Below are 27968 nucleotides of genomic sequence, written 5' to 3'. Positions count from 1 at the left end.
CTCCCACTCATTTATGATAATTACAATTTATTTGACCCATGTTTTTTTTATATATATTTTTTATATTTAACAACCACAGTAGTGGCCCGGTCCTCCTCAAGCCCTTCAACCAATTAAAAGGCAGTCCGCATCCTGGCCCCGCCCCCAGTCTCCTCCCTCCCCGGTCCCTCGACTAGAGGTTGGCGTCTCGACGTTCAGCATCACTCCTTCCCCCACCTCCAGCACAGGACCGTACTCTGACACTTGAACATGTTGTTGGATAAACTGGTACGGTAAGGCTTCCTAAGTTGTTTGGGTCTAGAATTATTTGATTTTAAATATTCGTTATTGGGATATAACTTGAACTGGTATCAGAGCTGTTATCTTTATCACATGAGACGCCAAAGGGTTTATTCTTGCATGGACCATGTACCGCGGGTGGTCCCCGTTCACCTCCCTCAAAATCGAGTGAACGTTTTTTTGTGAGAACCGAAAGGGCTTGACGTCCTAATGGTTGATGACAGGTGACTGTAAATTAAAAAAAAGTTTGAAAATACTTGGGGTTGGGTAGCAGGTATCCACTTTTACTCCCGTGGTTTTCGACCCTTTCCTGCGGTTTTTGGCATATTTGTCGCACAAGGAAATGGTTGTTTTAAGTCACCTGGTTCTGCTAAACTTCGGTCTCTGTTTTTTCTCTATGGGTTCAGAGTATCTAGCCTTGGCATGTGCTGCACTACATATATTTAATGCATACTGGCTGGCCTGGGACTAAGCCTGCAATTAGGTATTTTGGAAGTGTCAAGTGTATGCATTCTGTGTGGCGTCCTTATAAAAGCAATTAAAGTAGCTCCCAAGACTGTGCCATCAGAGATAAACAAGACATTCAAAAATTAGGGGGTGTATTTCTGAATTGGTTTCTCTAGTGTTTCTTCAGAACTCTTGCAACAAAGGAAAATTATATTTGATGATGAAAATGATACTTGCCAAGAGAATCACTTTCATGTTGAACTCCGTGATCTAAATTAATTACTGTATTTGTTCTCAACAGTTAGGAGGACAATACTAGTGATAAATAAACAAGTTGTAAGAGTTCCTTTGAGCTTCTTACAATGTGCTTTGCATGGAGGCTTTGAAAATCTTCATGATGAGACGCTGAAGAGAGTGTACCAAGATGTAAACAAGGAGTCCTATGCGTGTTCAGTTCAGAAGGGCCCAAGGTTATGAGGATGTTCCCATTCAACTACTATGTCAGTTTTTTACTTCAGCCATCACTTTTGTTCGTGTGATTAAGAACACTTTTGTATATAGGCTAAAACCCTTCCAACCTTTACAAAATCAGATAATTTGTCTCTCAATATGTATTTGGTTCAGGAGAAAATATTGATGTGTCTTGCTACAGAGGGGGCAGGTGGGAATATAAACTATACAATAAGTTAAAGTGTAATGCATCGCTAGATACAGTTGTTGATTGAACTCCAGCAAATACACATTAATACATGTGTTTGTTTGAAACAATATATGGAGAAAACGCAAGGGGAAAATTGTGTAGCACTGGCCTCCTATAGTTTGAAACATGTTTTCGGCCACTATGGACCCACCTTGTTAGTGACCTCATCAGTCCATTTTATGGAAAAAAACGGGCACGTGACTGTTTGAAATGTTGGATCTTTTCTTTTCCTATAGGCCTGAATATTATTTAAATATGTGTAATAGCACATAGTTAACACTCCCTATGAGTATCCTGGTGCAGAGATAAAAAGGAAAGTAACTCATTCTTTGGCTAATATTATTTATATGGAATGTATAATATATAGGCCCTACATGAAGTTCACCAAGTCAGTGGGGACATGCTGAAACATAGTATTTTCCTTCACTTTAAGAAGTCCAGCACATCTGGATCAGGAAAACTCACCAGGTCAACTAATATTAATCCCAATATGTAAGAAAGGAAGGTAACACCTCTTAATTCAAGGTATTAATGCAAACTGATATGTTTCCTGCTGGAAAGACCTTTGTGATTCAAATGGCCTCAGTTTTAACTACTTTAACAGAGGTTGAATTGTGCGATATATTGAACATCTGGAACTTTGTTTCTTTTTGCAAGTGAGATCTATGTCTAAAACTGACACATAAATCCATATTCAGTCCGACCAAAAAACTAATTAGAAAGTCAACTTTGGGAGACATTCACCAGCCACTACAGGAGAAGGCTGGCACTTTGAACGAAGCGTTGTAATGTGCAGGTGTGTGTGTATCGTTTCAGGTGCTGTGCGTCCTGTCCGCCCTGTGTAACTGTGAGTTGTGCGGGGGATTCGTCTACGACCGGCCCAGACGGTCTGGAGAGGGGGGAGGCTCTCGCAGGACTGAGTGTAAGTAGTTACACATTCTCAGACCCTTTGACAAGTCAGACCAAAATAAAAAGCATCCATTTTGATTGAAGAAGGTCATTCACAACCAAGTTTGTTCAAATGTGTTGTCTTAGTTTTTTTTTTTGTATTTGGCCGCATTAACCTCACATATCACATTAGTGGCATCAAATCACATCCAACATACAAGTTAAAGCAACACCTTCGGGGTAATTCGGTGCCCAAAAGGCTCAGCTGAGGCGGTGTGTTCCGTGTATTTTGGACTTGTGTGAATGTTTCTTGGCTGTACAGGACGAGCCTGAAGCTATTCGGCGTGGGCAGGCCAAACTTACGAAACAACAGTTGACCCAAAAAAAAAAAAAAGCATTTCATAGAAGATTTTTTGTTTCTATCGGTGTACAAACTGTCAAAACCTGTGTGGCTTTCAGAGGCAATCAATCACCCGGGCAAACCCAGAGTGACACTGATCGAGTCTCCTGGATGTGGTTAGCTTAAACACTGGCAACGCGCAATTAAATTAAAGCTAACTTTCCATATAGGCAACCAGTGTAGCTCAGGATTTTCTCTAGCTAACGTATAATTTACTTTCAGGCTTATTTTCTATCAGAAGGGCCTGCCAGCACATAGGGCATGAGTAAGCAACGTCTGTTGGGCAAGTGTGTGTCAGTGTGTCAGTCTGCGTGTGTGCCATAGACTGTATAGGTGTGTGTGTGTGGGTGGGTATTAGTGGGCACAAGAGATCACTGTGTCCCTGTTTGGTGGCGATTGAGAGATCTGTGTGTGTTTTTGAGAGAGACGTAGAGAGAGCGAGAGAGAGTGTGAGTGAGCATGTTTGCCTGGCTCTACCTTGAGTTTATATGAACTCAGGGCCCATTTGTTGGCCCCAGATCCTATGACCCCTGCTGACACGAAGGAACTCGCGTTTAGCCTCATATAACACTATAAAAGCGGGCAAATATTTTTTTAGCTATGTGCTGTGTCCATTCTAACTTTTCGAGAAGACAAAAGAGTTACACCCCAGGCCAGGGACGATATTAGATTGGCTTGAGTAACAATTCATCTATGCTTTTTTCTTACATATGTAGCCGAACTAGCTAATGAGCAGGATCGGTAATACACTTTAAAGGCACTCTAGGGCCGGAAGTTTGTAAGTGAGACCTCAAACAGGATATAGGCTACTCCACTTTTAATAAAACCTATCTTTAACGATCTTTAATGGTAAGGTTAGAATCACATTGATTCTCTTTTCTCTCTCTTTTTCCCCCACACACACACACACACACACACACAAACACACACACACACACACACACACACACACACACACACAAACACACACACACACACACACACACACACACGCATCCCACACGACAAGAACATCTTGTTATGACTGTTGCAATTTGTCCCTAATGGAATCTCCTCTTAAAAACCTGCACATTCTGTTTATACCTTGCCTAGAAACATACAGTGTCGACTCGCTAGCAACGTAGACTCATTTTAATTTGAGCATGTAACTGAATTGGGTTCAGTAAAAATCATTCAAACTAGTAGCTTTAGTACTGCTAACTGTTGATTCTTTAAAAGGGTTCATCAACAGTCATATGGCTTTTGTATCGCCCTGTAACAAGTTCAATGAGCGAATGGACACCGGGGTTGCTTGGAAGCACACTTAAGTCTTTTATTTGCATGAATTATGACGCTCCAGAAATTATAAATCCGCCACCGCGGTCACAGGGAGCGTTTACAGAGACTTTCTCACAACGTAGTTCATGTGCTCCAGTCCTTGTCTCTCTGCTCCGAGTCCCGAATCCCTTCTCACGACAAGATAAGTAGGCACGTAAATACACACTCCCTGATTGGTCCGATTGCGAGCAGGTGTCCGCAATCAGACCCAATCCACCCAGCCGATCCGGTGCGCTCCCAACATGCCCATACTCCCCCCTGCACTCAAGACCCCCCCCCCCCCAACCCTAACCAAACGGAATGACTTGATGTTTCATCCTCAAAACTATACAGTATTCCAGTCATTTGATCCTGATTAGGTGTCATTGTTGTTCAAAAACATATTATAACCTCAGAACTGCTTTGCTTATTAGAACCTAAAGCATTTTAAAGTGAACTGAAGTTAAGATCAGAGTTACTTTATCAATAGTGGTGATAGTGTTATAGTAATTGTTATAATAATATTGTATCGTAACATACCGTGTGTGTGTGTGTGTGTGTGTGTGTGTGTGTGTGTGTGTGTGTGTCTGTGTGTCTGTGTGTCTGTCTGTGTGTGTGTGTGTGTGTTCCCGTTCTCCCTCTCCGTCCACCAGCTCGCTATGCGTCTGCTTATCTGCCGGGCTCTGGCTCCTGTAAGAGTCGGTGCTTTGAGCTCCACGAGACGGAGCCGCCCTACTGCAGATGTGACAACCTGTGTAAGACCTACAACAGCTGCTGCTCCGACTTCGACCGGCTCTGCCTCCGCACGGGTAGCCTAGCGCTCTCCTACTCTCCGTTGGCTGTTCATTCAGAGTTGTATTCAGCGCAAACACATGCAAGAAAAAACACAGCAAACCGATTTAAAACCTACACACCTACCAACAACACATGTACACAAACACATGGGATTTGCATCACTCCTAGGGGCATTGGATAATGTTTTAGTTCTCGATATCAACTTATGACAGTATTGTACTTCTATGTATTGTATGTCAATGACAAATGCTTTTGACATTCAGTGACCTTTTTTAATAATGTTGGCTTTCATGATCCTTCTTCAAAGTCCAATTATCAATGGCCTTTATCAGCAAGAATTGTTGCGCCATTTGTTTATCTAGAAATCCAGTTAGTTGTACACGAAACATTTTCCAAAGTACGCCACAATAGATATTAATAATTTTTTCTTTGATCACTTCTTCTACTCCTCTGTTCTGCCGGCTATACCCACCCCCCACAAACTAAACACACAAACACATTTAGACAGCCACACACACAGGCCCATGTTGGTGGTCTGTTTTTAATTCAGACTCTCTCCTTCAAGTAGGTGGTCTGTAGAAGCATAAAACAGCAAGTAATCGTAGCCTCCTGCATTGTTCTTGAGCACAAAGCTGTTTCTCATTTGGTGCTGCACTCACCTTCTGCAATAGGTGGTGTAGGTAGCACATAGCAGCTACAGTAGCATGCTGAATAGTGCCACTGCCATATTTAGGGGCCAGGTTTACTTTTGAGGAATTTCACTACATAAATTCAAAATCGGAAATCAAATTAATTAATTCATAATGATAATTATCAATGTAATTAATTAATGATTAGAAAAACTTCAGATGACTTGCCTAACGTGCTTCACATGAGAGTTGACAATGGTCAAACAATTTAGCATTGAAGCAGAACATTATTCGACAATTTGACCAAAGGTCTGTATGAGTTGGTGTGTGTGGGAGTAACTGGGAGCAACGGTGTATTTCCAGTCAGATGACGTTCTCTGTGCTGTCTCCGTACAGAGGGCGGCTACGAATGTAGTAAGGACCGCTGTGGAGAGGCCCGCAACGACCTCCACGCCTGCCATTGTTCTGAGGACTGCCTGGCCAGAGGAGACTGCTGCACCAACTACAAGAGTCTCTGTAGAGGTTTGCAGCTTTCGCTTTTTATTATCGCTTTATCGCTTTTTTCGCTTTTTATTTTTTATTTATTTTTTATTGAATGGATACAGTTCATTTCTTTTTTGGGTCTGTTTCTACTTTTACCTGTTGGAAAGAAATGTCCCCCGGCCAATAAAATAAGAGCTTGCTCAGAACAAACAACACAGCAGTCGGTTCCAGTAAAAATGAATTCGACCTTCCCTCTCCAAGGCGTCGCAAGGAGTTATATATACCTAATCTCAGATTCAGAAACTCGATAATGCAATAGCCAAACTTCTAGGGTGGAAAACTGCACAGGGTTTCCTTATTTTATACCAAGAGTTTCATACGGATTCAGGGAGTGACTCATTGAGGGTCGCAAGATGGAGGTTTCAGAAGAAGATTTGAAGAAATGTATTTTTACCGTGGCCAGTCGACTACACAGATTTGATTTCAAACTTTTACAGACACTTTGTATGAGGACGTTGGTGTCCGGACAGGAAGTTTGTCGCTTGTCTTCCCACTGGTACAGGAAATGATTAGTTTGCGTGTGGCTGGCATACAGCACTACGGTAATAGCGCTGTAGAAGAGTCTTGCGATCAGGGCAGAACACATTGGCATGACGGGTTACGCCAACAGGTAAATGTTATAAAGTGCTTTTCTAACCGGTGGCCACTCAAAGCGCTTGACAATATTGCTTATCATTCACCCAGCGTCGGCGGAGTCAGCCATGCAAGGCAACAGCTAGCTCGTCTAGAGCAGTTAGGGTGAGGTGCCTTGCTCTCCTCACCCTAGGGGAGGGAGCTGGTTAATCTCAGGGACACCTAGACTCATCTAGTAGGAGCCGGGGTTCGAACTAGCAACCTTCCGGTTACCAGCCGAGCCGCTGTACCTCCTGAGCCAAACACCGCCCAGGTCCTGTTAGCTCTTCTACAACAAGTGTCGACAGACACAACCTTTTTGTTTTTGTATCCCCTTCCCGTATCACGTTTGTTATGCTTCCGCCGGACAGTTTTTTTCCAAGCCAGACAAATATGCGCCTACAGATCTGGGCCCTCGAAATGCCCCCCCTTCACACATGATTTGAGTTTGTTTGCCGTCAGACTTGAGATGTTAATCTAAAGCCTGATTTGTGAGACTAGTATATACCTAACGAGTAAGTCAAGGTTATTTAAATTAAGCAAACATTATGAGAGAAAACAGATTATTTAAAAACCAATAAGACCTTCCCCAAGTTAGCCCACGCTATCGGTCGCGTGTGTGCCTGGTATGCGGCCGATTTGCTCGCACGATGATTCCAGCCGCTACGGTCCTCAACAGACATACTATACCTCCAAGGATGTCCATGCAAAGCCAGCATCCTGCCAGAGTGTGCCCCTCCCTCCAAATCCGAGTTTTAGGGTGAAATATCGGTTAAAGAAAGCGGGATTGTTGTTTGACCATACCGGCCGGTTTTCTTATTTTCTTCGATTAAACACCTGTCATCTATTAACCAGCTCCCTCCCCTTGCTCCCCCTCTCCCCTTCCCCTCTCCCCTCTCCCCTCTCCCCTCTACCCTGCTCCCTTCTCCCCTCTCCCCTCTCCCCTCTCTCCTCTCTCCTCTCTCCTCTCTCCTCTCCCTTCTCCCCTCTCCCCTCGCCCTTCTCTCCTCTCCCCTCTCCCCTCTCTCCTCTCCCCTCTCCCCCTCTCCCCTCTCCCCCTCTACCCCTCTCCCCTCTCCCCCTCTACCCCTCTCCCCTATTCCCCTCTACCCCTCTCCCCTCTCCCCTCTCCCCTTTTCCCTCTACCCTGCTCCCTTCTCCCCTCTTCCCTCTACCCCTCTACCCCTCTCCCCTCTACCCCTCTCCCCTCTTCCCTCTCCCCTCTTCCCTCTCCCCCTCTCCCCCTCTACCCTTCTCCCCTCTTCCCTCTACCCTTCTCCCCTCTCCCCCTCTTCCCTCTCCCCCTCTCCCCCTCTACCCTTCTCCCCCTCTCCCCCTCTACCCTTCTCCCCTCTCCCCTCTACCCCTCTTCCCTCTCCCCCTCTACCCTTCTCCCCTCTCCCCTCTACCCTCTACCCCTCTCCCCTCTCCCCCTCCCCCTCTCCCCTCTCCCCTCTCCCCTCTTCCCTCTACCCCTCTTCCCTCTCCCCCTCTCCCCCTCTACCCTTCTCCCCTCTCCCTTCTTCCCTCTACCCTTCTCCCCTCTCCCCTCTTCCCTCTCCCCTCTCCCCTCTACCCCTCTTCCCTCTCCCCTCTCCCCCTCTACCCTTCTCCCCTCTCCCCTCTCCCCTCTTCCCTCTACCCTTCTCCCTTCTCCCCTCTCCCCTCTCCCCTCTCCCCACACACCCCTCCCTTCTCCCTGCAGGAGACACACCATGGCTGCAGGAGGAGTGTGAGGAGATCCGGGCCCCGGAGTGCCCTGCTGGGTAAGAGAAACACGCATGACCCTCTGCCCAGCGTGGGCCCATGCTGCAGGCCGCTGGAGCCCCAGTGGGCCTTCTCTCAAGTTCAATGGTTCAATCGTCAGATGCACAGAACAACACAAAGTCAGATCGGCCGCTGAAATCAGTCATAGGCCACAACCTGTTTAGGGCCTTATGTTCTAGAAAGGTACAAAATGCTTGAGGAAATTATAAATATACTACAAGGGGAGATTATATACCAGATTTATCATTTAGCTGACAAATCAAAATATTTTTTGTGGTTATGTTAACATCATCTTCATAGTTGTCATGTTTCATAACGATAGCAAGTCATCCTTTGCCATCACCAGCACCTCCACCATCACATTTTCAGCGATTACTCAAGCTCATTGCTGGACTGAAATAACTTGAGTAATTGCTTCAAGTAATTTAATGTTGGTGTTTTTGTATTTATGTGTGTGTACGTGTGTGTGTGTGTGTGTGTGTGTGTGTGTGTGTGTGTGTGTGTGTGTGTGTAGGTTTGTGCGTCCCCCCCTCATCATGCTGTCGGTGGACGGCTTCAGGGCGTCCTACATGAAGCGGGGTGGCAGCGTCATGCCCAACATCGAGAAGCTGCGTACGTTGGCCTCGTATCGGGACACCTGTTTTTACTTCATGGTTCCCAGGATTGGCACGGAATTATTTGCCTACCAAAATGTGTCTTACTCTTCTTGCTATTTTTCCAATAGATCAGGTTGAAGGAGCTTAACTGTTTAAGCACATTACAATTTTTACATTTAGAGCATTTAGCAGATGCTTTTATCCAAAGCGTCCAAAAAAAGGTTCATGCTGACATTCACACACAAACTCACACAGCAAGTCAACCATGCAAGGCGACAGCCAGCTCGTCGGGAACAGATAGGGTTAGGCGTCTTGCCTACATTATAGGGCTGGACCATGCTGAATGATCTCACTAAAACCACTAACCGCAGCCTTTTCCCCCTCCTAGGAACATGTGGTACTCATGCACCCTACATGAGACCGGTTTATCCATCCAAAACATTCCCCAACCTTTATTCCCTGGCCACGGTATGTTTACCCCCCAAACAAACACACACACACACACACACAAACACCTACAGACAAACGTACAGACAGACATACATACACATACACACATACACACACAAACACACACACACACACGCACGCATACAAACACACACACCCACACACAGACACACAAACACACACACACACAACATCACAATCATCATAGTTGGGTTAACGATTATGTCAGATTCCTGCAATATTTGCTTAATTTAGAGATCTTTAAAGATCACTAGATCCATCATTGTTTAAATGTTTCGCAGGGCCTCTACCCGGAGTCTCACGGGATCGTTGGGAACTCCATGCATGACCCCGGGTTCGATTCAACCTTCACCCTGAAGGGCGGAGAGAAACTCAACCATCGCTGGTGGGGCGGGCAGCCCGTAAGTTCCCCCCTTCCTCTTTGCACAGTGATGTGAGTGTTGCTGAAGCATGGCCCTGACCTGTTCTCCCCGCCTGGTTCTCCTAGATCTGGATCACAGCCATCAAGCAGGGCCTCAAGGCCGCCACTTTCTTCTGGCCCATGTAAGTCCTCATCGTCCTGTTGGCTTCATGGCCATGTATATGGAGCTCACGTATCAGCAGAAGTATCACGTCAAAACACTTGTTCCCCGGCCTTTCTGCTTTGTTCCCCTAGTGAACAAAAAGCAGTGTTGTGAAAATGTGTACATTACGTCTACATCTCAGCTGTTGTCGAGCAGTGTTCTTCACTCTCTAATTCAAGTTGACGAGCTCAAATGTGGAAAAATATCAAATTTCGAGACTCTATAACTCAAACGCCCTTTCTTCCTTCTCCCTTCCTTCATGTTCCTATCGATCTCAGCGGGGCAATTGTTCTAGAAACCGATTTAGCGACGTTAACTTGTTTCAGTTAGTGGCGAGAAGGCCCTCCAAAGTCAACAGAACATGTCCGTTCATGTTCCTGCCGCCCATGCAAGGCAGCGGACGCCTGCCAAACGTATAGCTTATGAACACAAAGGATCCCACATTTATGGACACAGAGAAGGCTTTGATAGTGTGTGTACGTGTGTGCGGTGTCTGTATATGTGAGTGTGTGTGTGTGTGTGCGTGTGTTTGTGTGTTAGTGGGTGGGTGGGTAGGGGGACTTGTGTGTGTGTGTGTGTGGGCGGGGGGGAGGGGGGTGTTTGTATGTATTTATTGGTGTGTGTGTGTGTTCATGTGCATTTGTGCGTGTCTGTTCACGTATGTGTGTCGGTGAGTAGGGGGATGTGTGAGTGTGTGTTTGTGTGTTGTGGGTATGGGGATGTGTGTGTGTTTTTGCATGTGTGCGGGTGGTTAAGGAGAGGTGTGTTTGTGTTTGTGAGCGTGTGTGTGTGTGGGTAGGTAAGGGGATGTCTATTGTGTGTGTGTGTGTGTGTGTGTGTGTGTGTGTGTGTGTGTGTGTGTGTGTGTGTGTGTGTGTGTGTGTGTGTGTGTGTGTGTGTGTGTGTGTGTGTGTGTGTGTGTGCATTGCGGGTCCCTAGAGATGGATGGCGTTGGGGTGTTTTTACAGCAATTTGTGCAAATGGGCCGCTCTGCCGGCCGGGGCCGCAGACCAGTGGAGCTGCCGAGACGCAGGGGGACACCCTTTTAGAGCGCCTCCGTTGCCATTGGCAACCCCACGACTCTTACACAAACACACACACATGTGTCTCTGTGGGTGTCTTCCCGTGAATGCATGTAAAGCAGTTTGACATATTACAGTGTTTTCATTTGGATGATTCGATTTGAGTCGTATTTGAGTACATGTGCCTTTGTGTGTGTGTGTGTTTGTGTGTGTGTGTGTGTGTGTGTGTGTGTGTGGTGTGTGTGTGTGTGTGTGTGTGTGTGTGTGTGTGTGTGTGTGTGTGTGTGTGTGTGTGTGTGTGTGTGTGTGTGTGTGTGGGTGGGTGAGAGGGTGGGTGTGTGTGTGTGTGCTTGCGTGATGGTATGAGTGTGTGTGTGCGTGCCAATGCGTGCGTGTGTGTGTGTGTGTGGTTGCGTGATGGTGTGAGTGTGTGTGTGTGCGTGCGTGTGCGTGCCTGTGTGGCTGTGTGTTTGCTGCAGGCTGACAGAGCGGGTCTGTGTGCATGCGGTACTCCGTATACTCTGTTAAAGTGCCCCCCCAGACATGGTTGGTGAGCTACAGTAATGGGGAGCAGAGGCTGCAGGCAGGGACCCAAAAGTCCCTCTTTTGCCACCACCTTCCCCCTCCCAAGAACCACACACACACACACACACACACACACACACACACACACACACACACACACACACACACACACACACACACACACACACACACACACACACACACACACACACATTGCAGACGAGAGAGAGAGAGAGAGAGAGAGAGAGACTCATCAAGAAGCAGTGTCAACATTGGAAAGTGTTGAGTAATTAACGGGTTGTATACAATCTTTAACTAATGTGATGGAGATCAAAAGAATAGCGGGGACCCCCATAAAGTAAACGAGGATTCATTCTTTCATTCATCATTCATTCATCCGTCATCAAGTCCCTGAATGACAATTTTCAACGACAATGAGAAGCAATATGGTCTGTAAATCCTGTCTATGTATCTATATTTCGACTCAAGATAAAAGCGGTCTTGGAATAGGTAACTTAAAACATAATGCCTGAACCCCACACAGTGGTGAACGTCCCAGAGAGTGGGAGGCCCAAACCACACAAGTGCGAATTACCCTGCATATCTGTAGCGTTACCAAGAATCATATTGTTTTAACAGGGCAAAGCACACAGTCTTTCTTCGCTCGCTTCATATAGGACTCAAGTCTATTTTGGACGCGAAAATTCAGAAACCGCATTTTTGTGTCCGTCCTGTCATGGCCGTGTGCCCCCCCCCCCCCCCCCTATATTCCAGTAATTGTACCTCAACACATCAAGCAAGAGTAGGACAGCTGACAGCTTTTCACCCTGGTTCTCTCTCTGGTGTTGCTGAGGAACTGTATCGTGACTTTCAGGTGGTTTGGAGCAAGGCAGAGCGTGGTTTAGTTCAGAATATCTGAACCATTGAGTGTCTTGGGGGGGTTTCGAGTTTGTCGTTGAATGCACAGAACTGTTTTATTTGTATGTGTGTGTATCGGACTCTTTAAGGAACAAGATCAAGATAGTACGCCAGTTATCACAGCCTTACTACTGAAGGAAATCGATTTGATCAGATTACTATAGATGACAATAGATTATAATCAAGATAAATTATTATACATAAATATAAAAAGTATGAGAAAATTGAATGCATATGTTCACGGATGTGGGCTACAAATTAAAACGTCAAGTCGTTTATTGATTTCAATTTGATTGGTGTGTATCTGTGTGTCTGTGTGTGTGTGTGCGCGTGTGTGTGTGTATTTCAGTGCGATTCCTCTCCAGCGGAGAATCCTGACCATGCTGCAGTGGCTGCATCTCCCCGAGGGCGAGAGGTGAGCTACATCACATCGCTCTGCGTCTGTGCTCTCAGTTTGTTTAGATCTGACTCAGCATCAGTGCCTATACCTGGAGCATGGCCATTATATACAAAGCAGCCATGTGGGGAATGTGCGCAATGCACAGTTTGACCGTACTCCTAGAGCCAGTGAAGAAGTGGAATTATTTCTGTCCATGATATGTACGCATATTCTGAAAATAATAATAGCGTTAGTAATAATAAATAACTGTAAGAAGAAATAACAAGTTCCCGCAAATCCAACCAGTGTATTCCTGCCTGTATGTACTTTTTTCGGCAACTTATAACTTTAACGTGCAATATGTTCAGAAGAGAACCCACACTTTCTCACTAACGTGTTATGGCTCTCAGAAGATAACGTGCCTAGTTACGTTTTCACGGCACTTACTTTGCAAAGGGTCTACGACGTGTTGGACTTCAACAAAGCACAGAGCTCCGGTTATCTCAAAGTCAGAGCTTGAGCGGAGAGTTCACTTACCAGCCAAAGGGGTCACTAATGAGAAGGGATTTCTCATTCTCACACATAGTCCCTTCAACAAACGACTTTCACAAGTATCTTTCCCTAAAACTGCCTCTTATTAACTTCTTATTGATACTTTGTATTCACTTCATCGTTTTTCTTTTACTAATTTCTTACTACTACTTTTACTAATTCTACTACTATTACTTCTACTACTCATACTTCGGCTGCTTCTCCTACCACGGATACTAAATACATTCCCGACCATGTGTGACAGTATTCCCAACCCTGTTCTGTCTCAGGCCCTACGTCTACGCCATGCACTCGGAGCAGTCGGACGCGTATGGACACAAATTTGGCCCCTTGAGTCCAGAGGTGAGTGCACCGGCACTCCTCTGGTTTACATCTAATATCCAGCCAGTGAGGATGTGCACGTGTGTGTGTGTGTGTGTGTGTGTACATGTGTATGAGTACATGTATGTGTGTGTGTGTGTGTAGATGTGTACGTGTGTGTGTGTGTGTGTGTGTGAGTACATGTGTGTGTGTGCGTGTACATGTGTATGAGTACATGTGTGTGTGTGTGTACATGTGTATGAGTACATGTATGTGTGTGTGTGTGTGTGTGTGTGTGTGTGTGTGTGTGTGTGTAGATGTGTATGTGTGTGTGTGTGTGTGTGTGTGTTTGAGTGTATGTGTGTACGTGTGTGAGAGAGAGGGGATTTCCACTTGCCTGGTCCCAGGAAAGCATATGACACAGTACACAGACCAGAAGCTCCATTTTCACATGACGGGAACAAGCATAAACTAATTTCTACTGATATTCTGTGGACGTGACACTAAAAGGGTTTCTGCGTCATCTCCAGATGAAAGCTGAACTCTCTTACTCTTTACTTTTTTAGGCAAACAGGCAAATTGTTATTTAGTACTTGGACGAAAGTGAAATCTTTCATATTAACTCAAATTTCAAATCAAGTTTTTGATTTACAAAAATAAATCTCGGCTCTTAGGCCATGGTCCTTAATGTGGTCAATTCTTTATTTGATGCAATGATATACTGTTTAATACACAAACTACTATACTCAAAATTGTGTATTAAGACATATTTTCTGTATATATTTTTTCGTTGATTTGTTACATTTTTCTGGAACCTATCTTTGAATAATATTACTGTTCTGTAGTTTATGCTGTGACCCCCATCTGGGATTAGTAGTTATAGTGCTATACGATCATACGATCCTTCCTGCCAGGGCACTATAGCTGTGCTCTGTAATTGGCTCCAGGTGAACATCCCTCTGAGGGTGATTGACAGGATCGTCGGCCAACTGATGGATGGCCTGAAACAGATGAGACTCGATCGCTGTGTCAATGTCATCCTGGTGGGAGATCACGGTACACACACACCCAAATGCACACACACACACACACACACACACACACAAAACCCCTGGTCCGCACACTCCTTCAAGGGTGCTAATTTGTTGAGAATTAGAAAGTGATCATGAAAACGACTTGCAGAATAAAAAATATTACTTTTTTTTTTAATGGACAAACACATTTGTGTATGAAATGTAAATTCCTCTCATGTCTATTGGGTCCACATAAGATGGTAATGTAATGCCATCTTCTATTCTTTCGAATGGCTTTTTTTGGATACATTAAATAGTATCAAACTATATTTTATTATGGTTAGAAAGCCCTATCTAGGGACGAGTATTGCCAATTGGCACGGTACTATAGTATTTATTCTGATCTGCCCTCAGGTATGGAGGATGCCAGTTGTGAGAGGACAGAGTTCCTCAGCAACTACATGTCCAACGTTGATGACATCATCCTTGTTCCTGGGTCGCTAGGCAGAATTCGCTCCAGGCATCCCAACAATCCAAAATGTAAGTCGAACAGGAGAGAAGAGAGGGAATACATAGAGGAATGGAAATAAGTATACTGAACCTATTTGTAAATAGAAAATGTATAATATTATATTCATCATTGTAAAGCTTTGGGAAAACTTTGTCATACTATAATGGTTTTTCATTTTCAGATGACCCAAAGGCTCTCGTTGCAAATCTAACGGTATGTCGATTCTAAATGTTGACATTTTTTTTGCCAAGTTGACCCGATTCATATAGTACGTTTCTCTTATCTTGAAAGAATACTTCTCACACTAACCAACTAAAGGGTATTTGTCTTATTCAGTGTAAAAAACCCGAGCAACACTTCAAGGCGTACTTGAAGCAGCACCTTCCCACACGGCTACACTATGCCAACAACCGCCGCATCGAGGACATCCATCTCCTGGTGGAGAGGAAGTGGCGTGTGGCCAGGTACTGTCACGTTTCCATGCATTCACCTCAATGAAAACGCTTTTATTCGTCACCAATGAAACCAACAAGTTAGTATGAACGAACTTCATTGGTCCCTTTCATTACAATTAGGGCATTGAGCAGACGCTTTTATCCAAAGCGACTTACATCGGTTCATACACACATTGACACACCGACGGCAGAGTCGACCATGCAAGGCGACAGCCAGCTCGTCAGGAGCCGTTAGGGTTAAGTGTCTTTTGCCCAGGGACACATCAACACTCAGCTAGGAGGAGCCGGGGATCGAACTAGCAACCATTCAGTTACAAGACAACTGCTCTACCACCTGAGCTAAGCCCACCCTTTCATATGTTTTACCCAAAAAATACCGGTCAGGGAGTTGTAATTGCTGCATATTATTTGTGTATCACGCTAGACTTTTCAACCTTGGAGCTTTTTCACCACTTCTTTTTGAAGTTGTTATCGCTGATACCAAAAAAAAATATTGTTGCTTTATATTGCTTTCAGCTATTCAAACAATCAAAGATGATGGTTTGGTTTGGGCTAAGGCGGACTGTTACATATTGTTTCATGCATACACATCTGTCTGAGCGGTCATAACATCCAATATACCTCAACACCAATAACAGGACGGACTAGCTAAACCCAAACCACCTCTTGTCTGAGGGTGGCTATAATCCTCCTATGTTCCCCCTTTGGACATTTGTCTGTCGTAGTGCCAGCACTAGTATTCTGTGTGCTGTTTTTAATGCTGTGTCTACAAATTTCAAGTTTCGAGGGTAACAGGTCAATCTCATCACAGATGTGGGAAAACCACTACTTGTCAGGTTAATTCAACTGTCACGCTAACCACTGCATAGACATTAAACCTTGACGTTGTGCAGTGTCTCCAAAGCAAAACCGGCAATGAAGTCATGAGAGTTGAACACTCAGAACAAACTTAAGTGGGGCAACATGTGTGTGTGGGCGGATGTGTGTGTGTGTGTGTGTGTTTATGGGTGGTTTTGTGCATGTGTGTTTATGGTAAAAAAACAGGCTCCCTCTTAAAAGGTGTGAGCTTGTCAGAACTGTAAACTGTGAGAAACCCATACCACACACTCAAACACACTCAAACACACACACACACACACACACACACACACACACACACACACACACACACACACACACACACACACACACACACACACACACACACACACAGATACTTCTTAATGAAAGACATCTTTAAGGTTAAGGTATAGCAGAGAAAAATAGATTGACACTGAAGCAGTGAGCAGCACTGTAGGAATGTTAACCCTCTCACAGATATGCACACTCTTAACACACTCTCCTGTAAATCCTCCAGCAGCTAACTGCTGAGCCCAAATGAAACAGCCGGTCTGTGCTCCTTGGAGCTCCAGCTAGCGATCTGCATGCTCTGCGTGCTTGTGGCTTCACAGACAGACGGACAGACATCCAGATGTATGCATGAACACAGTGCATCACTTGACGTGGTGTTTTGATAGACACTCGAGGCATTTTCTCTACGAGAGCCCAGCAGACAGACTGGAGTAAAGGAGCTGTTCTCCCCCGCCGGCCATATAGTAAACATCACTGTATATAAACCACAATTGAACCTTCAAAATTTTAAATGTCATAACATGGGTCCTTTTTCTCTAGTGTAGCATGTTCAATTGGCAAGTGTGATGGAACCGAACTAAAGCTAAGATTGTATAAATTGAGACATACAATCGTCACGGTTACGAAGGTACTCTTAAAGACGCCTGCCGTATGCAAACCTCTTCCGTATGAGCATAGTCACACACAGGGTAAATGTCCTTGTTTGAGCTTCTAGACAAGCAACGTTTTATTGTAGCACAAGAAAGAGCTTCACTTTTGAGTCTTTTTGTACAGTATTTAGAAAATAATGCAAACTTTTCCTCAAACCGTGTCGTTTCTGGCTGGGTTCTAAGTATCAAGGTGAAGTTGGGAACCACTGATCCAGCTTGAAGTATTTAGAGGAGACGCAAGAGAAAGGCTCGTCTTTTTACCTTTGACCCTTTGCCTTCCAGGAAAGGGCCGGAGGGAAAGAGGCACTGTGGCTTCTTAGGGGACCACGGCTACGACAACAAGATCACCAGCATGCAGGTGAGCTCCGCGCCGGGGAACCCCCCACTCCACACGGAGGACCCCTGGTTTCCCACGTCCTCGCGATGTGTCCCGGCCAATTGTAGCTTACTGTGAGGACGTTTACTCAGGATCGGTCCTGACACAGCGCCGCAAATAGAACCGTGGATGACGGCGAGTGAGTTTAAACGCTTCGGACACAGGGAGAATAACGTGTTTCCTGCTAACCGCAACACTTTTTCTGTCGTATATAAATGCCGTGGGTACCTTTTTTTTTTTTTTCACTTTTTTCTTCGGACAAAGCCAATGTCATTCAGCCCTGCAGTTCCCTCTCTGGTGCCAGATTATTATCGTATATTATTCTGCCGTTTTACATTACGTTTCACAACGGTTTCTGTATTATGTGTTTTTAACGCTTTCTCCCCTGGTTTTCTTGTCCAGACCACGTTCTTAGGATACGGGCCTACCTTTAGGTTCAAGACTAAAGTGCCACCCTTTGAAAACATTGAGCTTTATAATGTCATGTGCGGTAAGACATCGCTTTTATTCCTTGTAAACCGTTTTTACTACATTATGTTCCGACCAAGTAGTTTGATTGAACAAGAAGCAATCCAAGAGCACTGATAGAATATAACGGCACTTTTTAACTAAACCTCTTTCACTCTGCTTTATAAGGTTTTCCAATAACCGTTAATTACATTAACGATCATAAAACGTTTACTCATGGGAAACACATGCCCCAAAAGTAACTATCAACAGACTCGTATTTCACTCACTACGCAATAAATGGAAATACACTGATTAATGTACATGATAAAAAGTAACTGGCCTGCAGTAACATTTTCCTGCAAGTAGCTTGCTATGTGGTGTAGAGCTACACCACGTAGCAAGGAAATGTGAAGGAGCCTTTTTGTATGTTGCTTGGCAACAGTTCTGTCCTACTCAAGTTGCAGAACTATTTGTGCTGCTGGAGCCAAATAGATAGACATAGATAAGCAAACAAATCATCATCTGTAACTATTACTGCTAGTTAATAAATTGCGCTTTTAACGTTGCATAAAACACTCAAGGTTGTGCTGTTATACTGAATATTAGCTCAGCTGTGAATATCTTCGACACTCTGACTTTTCGGAATCAAATCTATGACCGAATCCCAGCCATGCTGATATTCAGTATAACAGCACTCCCTCTCGTTTATTATTGTCTAAGTTAGACAAGGTGAGAGTGCATGGTTGTAAATGCTACCTTGAGTGCAAAATTCCTGCGTTCATTGAGTTTAATTGTAGACAAAAATTGTGCTAATAATGTGCCCATGTTCAAAGGCCCTTGTATTGTCAATCTACATAATGGCGTAAGACATGCTATTTATTCATACAGTTTGTGGCACAGCCTTCAATTAAATACTGTACAACAACACATTTAAAAAAACATTTCATCAAACACTTTCTTTGATTCATGTGACTGTGAGCATGGGACCAGAAAGTCCAAAATGAGCTCCTGACAACAGCCCATGGCGTGTAGATTTAACCACCTCGGGTTTGATTTTAAAACAATTGCTTAGCCGGTACATTATTCGACTCTGACAGGTAGTAAGACAGAATTCTAAAAATACATTCTGGACTCTGGTTGTTATACGCAGTGTATCTCCGACCAACACCATTAATTAAAGGGGACATATTATACCACCAGGTATGAGTGTGATTAGCCGTTACAAGCCGTTTTGAAAATCTGCTTTTTGTGACATCACAAGTGGGCGTGTCCACCTAGATGTATGACGGATAGATGAGCAACGTTTGCTACAGTCCACTGGGTCGGCTGGTAGACTGATCCATCCAGCACACATCTAGGCCACGCAGCCACTGTCCAAAGAGGCAGAGAGGTTTTCCAAAGGGTTTGTTACGGCTCATCCCACGCACACCCGGTGGTGTAACACGTCACCTTTAACTATTCCCCCCCCCCCCCCCCCCGTCCTCAGACCTCCTGGGTCTGAAGCCGGCCGCCAACAACGGGACCCACGGCAGCCTGAACCACCTGCTGAGGAGCCCAGTCTTCAGGCCCGCCATGCCCGAGGAGGTGTCCAGGCCGTCGCCGCCAGCCCCCGTTCCCACGGTAACAGACGACCTGGGCTGCGCCTGCGATGACGAGGTCAGCCTCGACGTCTCGGCGGCAGCCCCGGGGCGTTCGAGCAAACGTCACGGACAACAGCGCTTTGAGGCCATGCAGGTGGGCACCGCTGTTCACCGTGCTAGACGTTGGTCGATATCGTACCGCGCAAAACTGTAACATGTCGTTATAAGGTTGTAAAAGAAAAAGAGTAGTTAAAGGTGACTATATTATACAACCAGGTGTGAGTGTGATTAGCCGTTACAAGCCGTTTTGATCATCTGCCTCTTCTGACATCGCAAGTGGGCGATGTCAGAAGAGGTGGGCGTGTCCAGGTGGGCGTGACCATCACACTCCCACCTGGTAGTATAATATGTCACCTTTAAATCTTGCTAAAGACATTTGATTTGATATTTTGGTCTTCAGAGGTCCAACTGTTAGCATGCCCTCAAAGTGTTGCCTGTGGTGTTTGTTGATGTTATGCTAACGTTGATCATTGTAGCTTCTTTTTTTTCTCTATGTGATTGCAGACCACTCTGGGAAAACTGAATATTCAATAATATGTTGGCTTTCTCAATAATTTTTGCAATATCTGTAGCCTAGAAACAAGGGTATATCATGTAAGTGTATAATGTGTTGCTGTACGACTTCAACACATTACAGTTGTAAAAGGGTCAGAGCACTAATGTATTGCACCCAGCTGGTTCGTTCAGTTTCAGCTTTTCAAACAAGCAAAACATGGATTTGCTGTTGCTTGTCTTGAAGTAATATATCGGCTTCCTGGGCTACGGAAAGTGATGTTTATCAACCTGTAAAATATTTTCATTTTTATATGCATACATATTTGCCAATTTCTTGAGTGGTAACGACCATTAATGGTTTTTCATTCCACCTCCTGTCACTTCAATTTTGTGTCATTCATTTGACCTAGAAGTGTGGATTTCAAACATGCATAGTTTGCACATACTGTATGTCAAAGTAGCGCCTCACAATATTTTGCTATGACTTTCAAAATTATACTCCGAGCTGTTTCGTTTAGCTTTACTAATAACAGGTGACTCTTCAAATACATTTAGCTAACTTTAGCTAATGACAAAATGTTTGCACTGAAATACGGAATACGTTGTTCCACCAAATGAAAAACAGCATTTTCAGTGGCTTGGGAGGTCCAGTTCGATTATTCGATCATGCGAATGAATAGCCTGAAAATGTGCATGTATTTATTTTCCTAGGTTCTAACAAAGTCCCCCACATACCTTTGTGGGAAAATAAAAGCACTGAATTGATTTGATGTCTAACTCTTAAATATGGACTTTCGTTGAGTCCGTTCAAAACCCTTTTTTACAGAGCAATCTTTTTTAGTGTATAGGACAATCTATTGCATGGCTCTATTGATGATTGATCTATAATCAAATCAACTGCATTTTTGTGTAAAAGAATATCATAAGGTAACATGAACAAACTCTACACTGACAGTGTGGATAGTTTGTCCATCTAAAACCTCATGAGAATCTCTTGTTTTTTCACTGTTCTAAAAGATGTATGCTTGATGAATTTATTTGCTTTTGTGGCAGACCTGTTCAATTCACTTTCACTTAAATCACAAGAACAATCATTAATGAAACCAACAATTTTTCCTATATTAATCAAAGTGAAAGTTAATTGAAACCAGTTCTGCAATGCACTGTTTGTTTTCTGATTTCCAATGCAAATACCTAGCAAAAGATTGTCTGACTCTCCAATCTTTTTGCAGTTGCGTGTAAAAAGTAGGGGACAGAGAAGCTTGAAAGTGACCCTTGTAAGAGGCTATAACCTGGAGTCACTCTGGCTCTGTCTCTTACAGAACAAAGTGGAGGAGCTAAACCAACGACTGAAGCAAGCTATTGATGGTCAGTTCCGACGCTTAGGACACGTTATCTTTATACAGCAAACACATTACAACAAAGTATGACTTGTTGCACTGCAACGTGCAGAAAATGGCATTGATTGGCCAGTTTGATAACAAACATGCTAATATGCTAACTTGATTATAATAGTGGTTTTCCTTTGCATTTATTGTTATTGTGAATATTGTGAATATTTATACTATAAAAACCGAATCGAAAACGAATCAAAAAGGATGAAAAGCTTAAAAAATATCCCCTCTCTTTTTACCTTAATCACCCGGAGACTGCGGATGTAACCCAGTTGATTTGTGTTCCACGTCTTGACCGTCAGAAGGAGTGAACACTGAAGTGTGTTTGATACATGCCGGGCCCTGTGTTCTGTGCTGTTCCATCCTAGACAGTAGAAACCTGCCGTACGGACGGCCCGCGGTCATGTTCCGCGCCAAGTACTCTGTCCTCCACCACAGTGACTTTATCAGTGGCTACAGCGAGGCCCTCTCCATGCCCCTTTGGACGGCCTTCACCGTGGGCCGGCAGGTGGGTGGCTCCAGCCTCTCGTTCAGTCAAAACATACACACACCTTTAATCGCGATGGCATTGGCCCCCCACAGACATGAGACATGAGACAATAGTACCCCCGGACTGGGGCGAGGCCACATTTGGGGGCTGGGGGGGGCACCAGTACATTTTGTATTTTTAAATAGGAAAAATTGTAAACAAACAGTCTAATATAATATATAATATATATAACACACCCTCCAAACCCGACATACGAAGCTGTGCACCATGGGTGATCGGGCCTTTTCTGCTGCTGCCCCTAGACTATGGAACGCCCTCCCTGACCACCTGAGGGCTCCCACCAGGAGTTGTTGGAATGGATGAGTTGACCTGCAGTGGAAACAGTCAGCTCAGAACCAGCTGTGCTAGTCCTGTTGTTCTATTAAAGGGGGATCTCACTATTGCTGGTTGTACACACAAGTAGTCCATCATGTCTAAACCTTGCCCCAGGCAGTTTTATGGCCCAACACATGTCTAGAGGAGAGTCTCACGAGTACTCAGCCAAATAGTTCACATTCAAGGAACAATATGCGAACAAATGAGGGGGAAATCTGCTCTTTATTAAGCACATGCTGTCGTTTAGAAGCTAACTTTGAGGCTACAGGGATTTAGGTAAATAACTCTGATTCTGCAGCAGTGCAGAGAAATCTCTCTATTTTCTCAGCCAGACTCACTTTTTGAGGGTGGCCAGCGTTCAGAGAGAGTAGGGAAGGGAAGGGGGAGGAGCAGAGTGGATTTTTCAGCATTTACAATCTAGCTTGAAGCTACTTAGAAATGGCAAATCTACCATAACATACTAATTATTTGTGGGTAGTGAGTGTGAGATTCCATACTCAGAAACACTGAATAATGGACACCTCAACCAAACTCTTGGGGGTTGAGGCATAAAAACAAGGGTCTAGGCATGTACAGGGGTGGACAGCTCTGAGCCCCCCTCTAGCTTTCACTCAACACAACATGTCATCACCCTGGGGTATGACCAGCAGGTTATTTACACAGCAATGATGGAGCTCAGCCCCAGGACATGCACCCCTGCTGATAGTTTAACCTGGACGGAACCTCCTTAAATATCAATCACCTCCTTTGTCTCTCTGCACAGAGAGAGTGAGAGGGAGAGGGAGAGAGAGAGAGAGGGGGGGGGGATACAGAGAGCGAGAGAGAGCGAGAGAGAGAGAGAGAGAGAGGGAGAGAGGGAGAAGGGGATAGAGAGAGAGAGAGAGAGAGAGAGAGAGAGAGAGAGAGAGAGGGGGGGAGAGAGAGAAGGAGAAAGAAGGAGAGAGGGATGTATAAACACATGCACCTACACAGATACACACACACACTGATAAAAGACTAAATCCAACCTAATATTTGTGTGTGTGTGTGTGTGTGTGTGTGTGTGTGTGTGTGTGTGTGTGTGTGTGTGTGTGTGTGTGTGTGTGTGTGTGTGTGTGTGTGTGTGTGTGTGTGTGTGTGTGTGTGTGTGTGTGTGTCCAGGTGGAGGTGCACCCCCTGCCCGAGAGCCTGTCTAACTGCGTGAGACCGGACCGCCGCGTGCCCCCCGCCTTCAGCCAGTCCTGCACCAACTACAGAGCAGACAAACACATGTCCTACGCCTTCCTGTACCCCCCGCGTGAGTCCTCCAACGCCCCCCCGCTCTTCATGGGAGCTTCTTGTGTTCCAGCATACATTGTGAAAGTTTTGTTATGAATGAAGTTGGATTTGATTCTTTTTTCATTTCGGGACAACTAACTGCACACCAACAACAGTTTTTCTTTGTTTATATTAAAAACAGGTCTTTTGCTTCTTTTTTTGTCTTGCATATTTTTTAATCTTGTGCTATTGCAGTGATGTGACTTGGGCCTCAGCTAGCTGTACTGCAACAACACTTTTAATACAATACCCTGTCAAATAAATAAATTAACAAATAAACAGTGTCGTAAAACACAACCCTGAATAGATTTTTTTGGATTTGTTTTGTTACTTTTTGGTGTTTCTTTGAATTCTTTTGATCACCTCTGATCCTCTTCAACATGTTAACAGAGCTCTCTTCAACCATGGATGGGAGGTACGAAGCACTCCTCATCACCAACACAGTTCCCATGTATCCTGCTTTTAAAAGTAAGCCCACTGCTGTGCCCACGCATCACTCTCTCACACACACACACGCACGCGCGCGCGCACACACACACACACACACACACACACACACACACACACACACACACACACACACACACACACACACACACACACACACACACACACACACACACACACATCCTATTATTTGTATAATTATTAATGATTTCTCCGTCCCCCCGGTTTCCCTCAGAGGTTTGGGGCTTCTTCCAGAGGGCTCTGGTGAAGAGGTACGCCATGGAGAGGAACGGGGTGAACGTAGTGGCCGGACCCATCTTCGACTACGACCACGACGGAGTCAGAGACTCTGCTGAGAAGATGAAACAGTAAGGGTTCTACATTTTTTCGAGCAATAATAATTCAATGTATGCCATTGCCATCCTTTACATTTTCTAGTAAACAATTGTGAGTGTTCTGCCAGATATGCCCGGCACTTCAGGGGTCAAGTGGTTGGTGATGACAGTTAGTTCACCAGAGATGGAAAGATTGTTCAGGAAAGGAATGGCGATAAAAGTAAACATATTTTACTGCTGAAGACTAAAAGCTTTTCTTGTTTACTTCTCTCTCAGTAAATATACATTATATTCCACATTGTATGGGGCCGTTACATAAAAAACATACATTTAATGACAGATATTGGTTACTCTGTGTATTTCTGTTAATTATGAAACCCACTGCAGTCCTAACAACACCTGAAAGGGGGGATCCCTCTCTCTGAGTTTTTCCTTGCTTTTTGGTCGGCTAAGTTTTAGGAGGGTGTCCTTAAATGTCCTTTTAAACTGTAACTACACCCTAAGGAGTTCACACGGCTACTGACTTACTCACTAACACTGACTTGAATGGGCTTGTGCAGGTATGTGAGCGGTACGATGCCCATCCCCACACACTACTTTGTGGTGGTGACCAGCTGCCTAGACTTCCCCCAGGCCGCAGACGTCTGCACGGGGCCCCTGAGCAGCTTCGCCTTCGTCCTGCCTCACAGACCGGACAACGAGGAGGCCTGCAACGTGAGTGACGATGACAGAGCGGGTATCTCCTTTTTAACGCGTAGCCGCAATGCTTTAGGGAGTTTGCTGCCACCTTGAGGCGAAAATCCTGCACTACATGAAAAAAATAGGTGGACGTCTTTAGGTTTGTTTTCGAATTAATGCTGTTTTATAATCATTAAATTGACAAAGATAAAAGCAATCGTAGTGCTTTAGACATAAATAGTTGTATATAGCAGTCGATTTATCAACAGAAACTTCATCAACAGAAAATAAACAGTGTTGTAGATTGATCCAAGCACCAAAGATTGTGTTTTCCAGTTCATCCTCACATCCCAGAGTACAAATATCTTAATATCCTGATTGATTGATCTGGTGACCTTTTTTTTAATTCCATGGTTGTCTCAGAGCTCTGAGGACGAGTCCCGGTGGGTCGAGGAGCTGATGAAGATGCACACGGCCAGGGTCCGAGACGTGGAGCTCCTGACAGGGCTGGACTTCTACCGCCGGACCAACCAGAGCTACCCCGAGATCCTGTGGCTGAAGACGTACATGCACACCTACGAGAGTGAGATCTGAACAGCCACGCAGCGTAGAGGGCCTTTCTGGTCAGTCCCACACATGCAGTTCACAGCAAGATCTTCAATGTTAAACTAAAAAGAGATTAAGCTCCCAAAAATCTTTAAATGTATAAAATGCAGTATTTATTTTGTTCAATGGGTTTTTAAGAATGTCCCATGGAGATAGACATTGAAGTGGTTGGTGTTGGTAAAAGTCCGGCCATGTTTACCGCAATGTTTTCAACGTGTAATTGTTGGAGTTAAGGTGGAGGATGTTTGAGTATGGGGTCAAGAATCAGCCGATTTAGAGAAATGCTTTGTGTCCCTTTGAACTGTGTTCTTCTGCTGGTGGTGTGACTGAGAGGCGTGGTTGTTTTCTGAGACCAAATGATCACTATTTGTCTTATTTTTTTGTAACGTGATGTGTTGCTGGATGTTTATATTTTGATACTTGTACTGTAGCTTCTCGTCATTCAAAGTACACCAATCTATATGTCCCCAACATTGAGCACCAGCAGGATATGCTGTTTTCCATAATGTGTCCCGCTTGGCTACTTAAAAGCTACATAAGGTTTGGTTTTACTGGTTCGCAACTAACCTTGTAGCTCCAAGTGGATGATCTGATGAACATTGCTGGATGAATATTGAATGAGTGTGATGTTGTTACACAATGTGAACAACCTTGATAGTACCACTGCTTTATGATTTGCTTGTACCAAAAATAGTGGGACCTTAAGCTGTCAATCAAAAGTGCACACAGGGGGAAGTCTGCTCTGGAATAGCTTCAGAGTTAGCCTCGAACCCTCCATTCATCCTTCACTACTTTTACCGTAGATAAAATGTGGACTACCTCGCAGGGCTCCAGACTAACGTTGAACTAAGTTTCTCCTTTAGTGGCAGTAGCACATTTTTTGTCACACAGTAACTGGATGTTCCTAGGGTTTGGTTCTCTGTTCTAGTGCTACGGTTAGGGGCTCTGATTGTTGGGGATTGGGTTAGAGTTAGGGGTTCATATGGCTTGGGCTTGGTTTTGGTTCTAGTGTTAGGGGTTCCTATGGGTTGGGTTTCAGGGTTTGGTTTTCATTTCTAGGGTTGGGGTTAGGGTAAGGGGTTCCTATGGGTTGGGTTTGGTTTTGGTTCTATGGTTAGTGTAAGGGTTTCCTATGGGTTGGTTTTGGATCTAGGGTTAGGGTTAGGGGTTCGTATGGGTTGGGTTTCAGGGTTTGGTTTTCATTTCTAGGGTTTGGGTTTAGGGTTTCTATGGGTCATGTTTTGAGGTTATTGGTGTGGTTTTAGGGTTTGGAATACCGTTGTAGGGTAAGGGTGTGGTTTAAGATTTTGTTTATCAAGCTTAAGGACTGATTTCATAGTTAGGCTCAGGCTTTTAACATTAATAAGGTGCAACAAGGATTTTTTTATTAACATAGCATGATAATATTAAAAAGTAAAATAAAAAGCTGGTCGTGCCACCAATATAAGTTTTTAGTGGTGATATCCGGTCACTAATGCCACGGCCGTCTAGAGCCCTGCCTCAGAAGGCTTATTTTCTGTATATTAGCCGTTTTGGTAGTCTTCCAACTTACATCATTTGTTTAAAAAAGAAATGTGTTTTCAGTCAGTGGAAAAATACCGTTACATTATAGAAACCCTGATGTTAAACCCAGTAATTACCTAAGTGACCCTATTCAGTTCTCCCTGGGACTTTTTTAATATTTGTAATGTGTACAGAGTTATTGTGCAATACCAGCGGTCTTTTATGAAATTAATGTGTGGACCTTAAGAAACGGGGGCTTAACACAATGTTTATAGTGTTGCTTTGGTTGGTGGATCGCACGATCTCTGCTGGCGGTGTTACACTTCCTTGAAGATGAATAAATTAATCACTAAAGGGGTTGAAAAATGTTTAAAGTTGGCTTTCTCTATACCCCTGAGCCTACTCAAATTCATAAAGAACTTGAGCCTACTCAAATTCATA

The 27968-nt window shown here is 44.4% G+C and overlaps 1 protein-coding gene across 3 annotated transcripts; it reads left to right on the top strand.

Moving 5' to 3' along the window:
* Positions 1-189: 189 nt before the first annotated feature.
* Positions 190-27968, top strand: enpp2 (ectonucleotide pyrophosphatase/phosphodiesterase 2). 3 transcript variants are annotated; one of them, XM_060064256.1, is made up of 25 exons: positions 190-267; positions 2243-2348; positions 4664-4819; positions 5831-5956; positions 8295-8355; positions 8871-8968; positions 9341-9420; positions 9705-9824; positions 9911-9966; positions 12801-12866; positions 13652-13724; positions 14630-14738; positions 15110-15235; positions 15388-15419; positions 15543-15670; positions 17725-17800; positions 18221-18308; positions 19755-19888; positions 21726-21771; positions 22166-22305; positions 23803-23938; positions 24349-24426; positions 24641-24773; positions 25301-25454; positions 25842-27968. In XM_060064256.1, the coding sequence occupies exons 1-25, from the start codon at positions 250-252 to the stop codon at positions 26010-26012; spliced, it is 2511 nt and encodes an 836-aa protein (XP_059920239.1). In that variant the 5' UTR covers positions 190-249; the 3' UTR covers positions 26013-27968. The 3 variants fall into 3 exon arrangements, with proteins under 3 accessions (XP_059920239.1, XP_059920238.1, XP_059920237.1); XM_060064255.1 differs by having other exon boundaries at positions 19755-19924; XM_060064254.1 differs by having other exon boundaries at positions 19755-20002.

Source organism: Gadus macrocephalus, chromosome 11 (assembly GCF_031168955.1).
Source record: "Gadus macrocephalus chromosome 11, ASM3116895v1".
In the NCBI taxonomy this organism is placed as follows: domain Eukaryota; kingdom Metazoa; phylum Chordata; class Actinopteri; order Gadiformes; family Gadidae; genus Gadus; species Gadus macrocephalus.
The sequence above is the reverse complement of the archived record's forward strand: the minus strand, read 5'-3'. Positions and strand labels throughout refer to the sequence as shown.

What these genes read in the sequence shown, in the direction of transcription:
- enpp2 (XM_060064254.1), top strand. An exon ending in ACCTTTATTCCCTGGCCACG is followed by an intron (nt 9,421 to 9,704) that starts GTATGTTTACCC and finishes AATGTTTCGCAG; the next exon opens with GGCCTCTACCCGGAGTCTCA. An exon ending in CGCCTTCCTGTACCCCCCGC is followed by an intron (nt 23,939 to 24,348) that starts GTGAGTCCTCCA and finishes ACATGTTAACAG; the next exon opens with AGCTCTCTTCAACCATGGAT.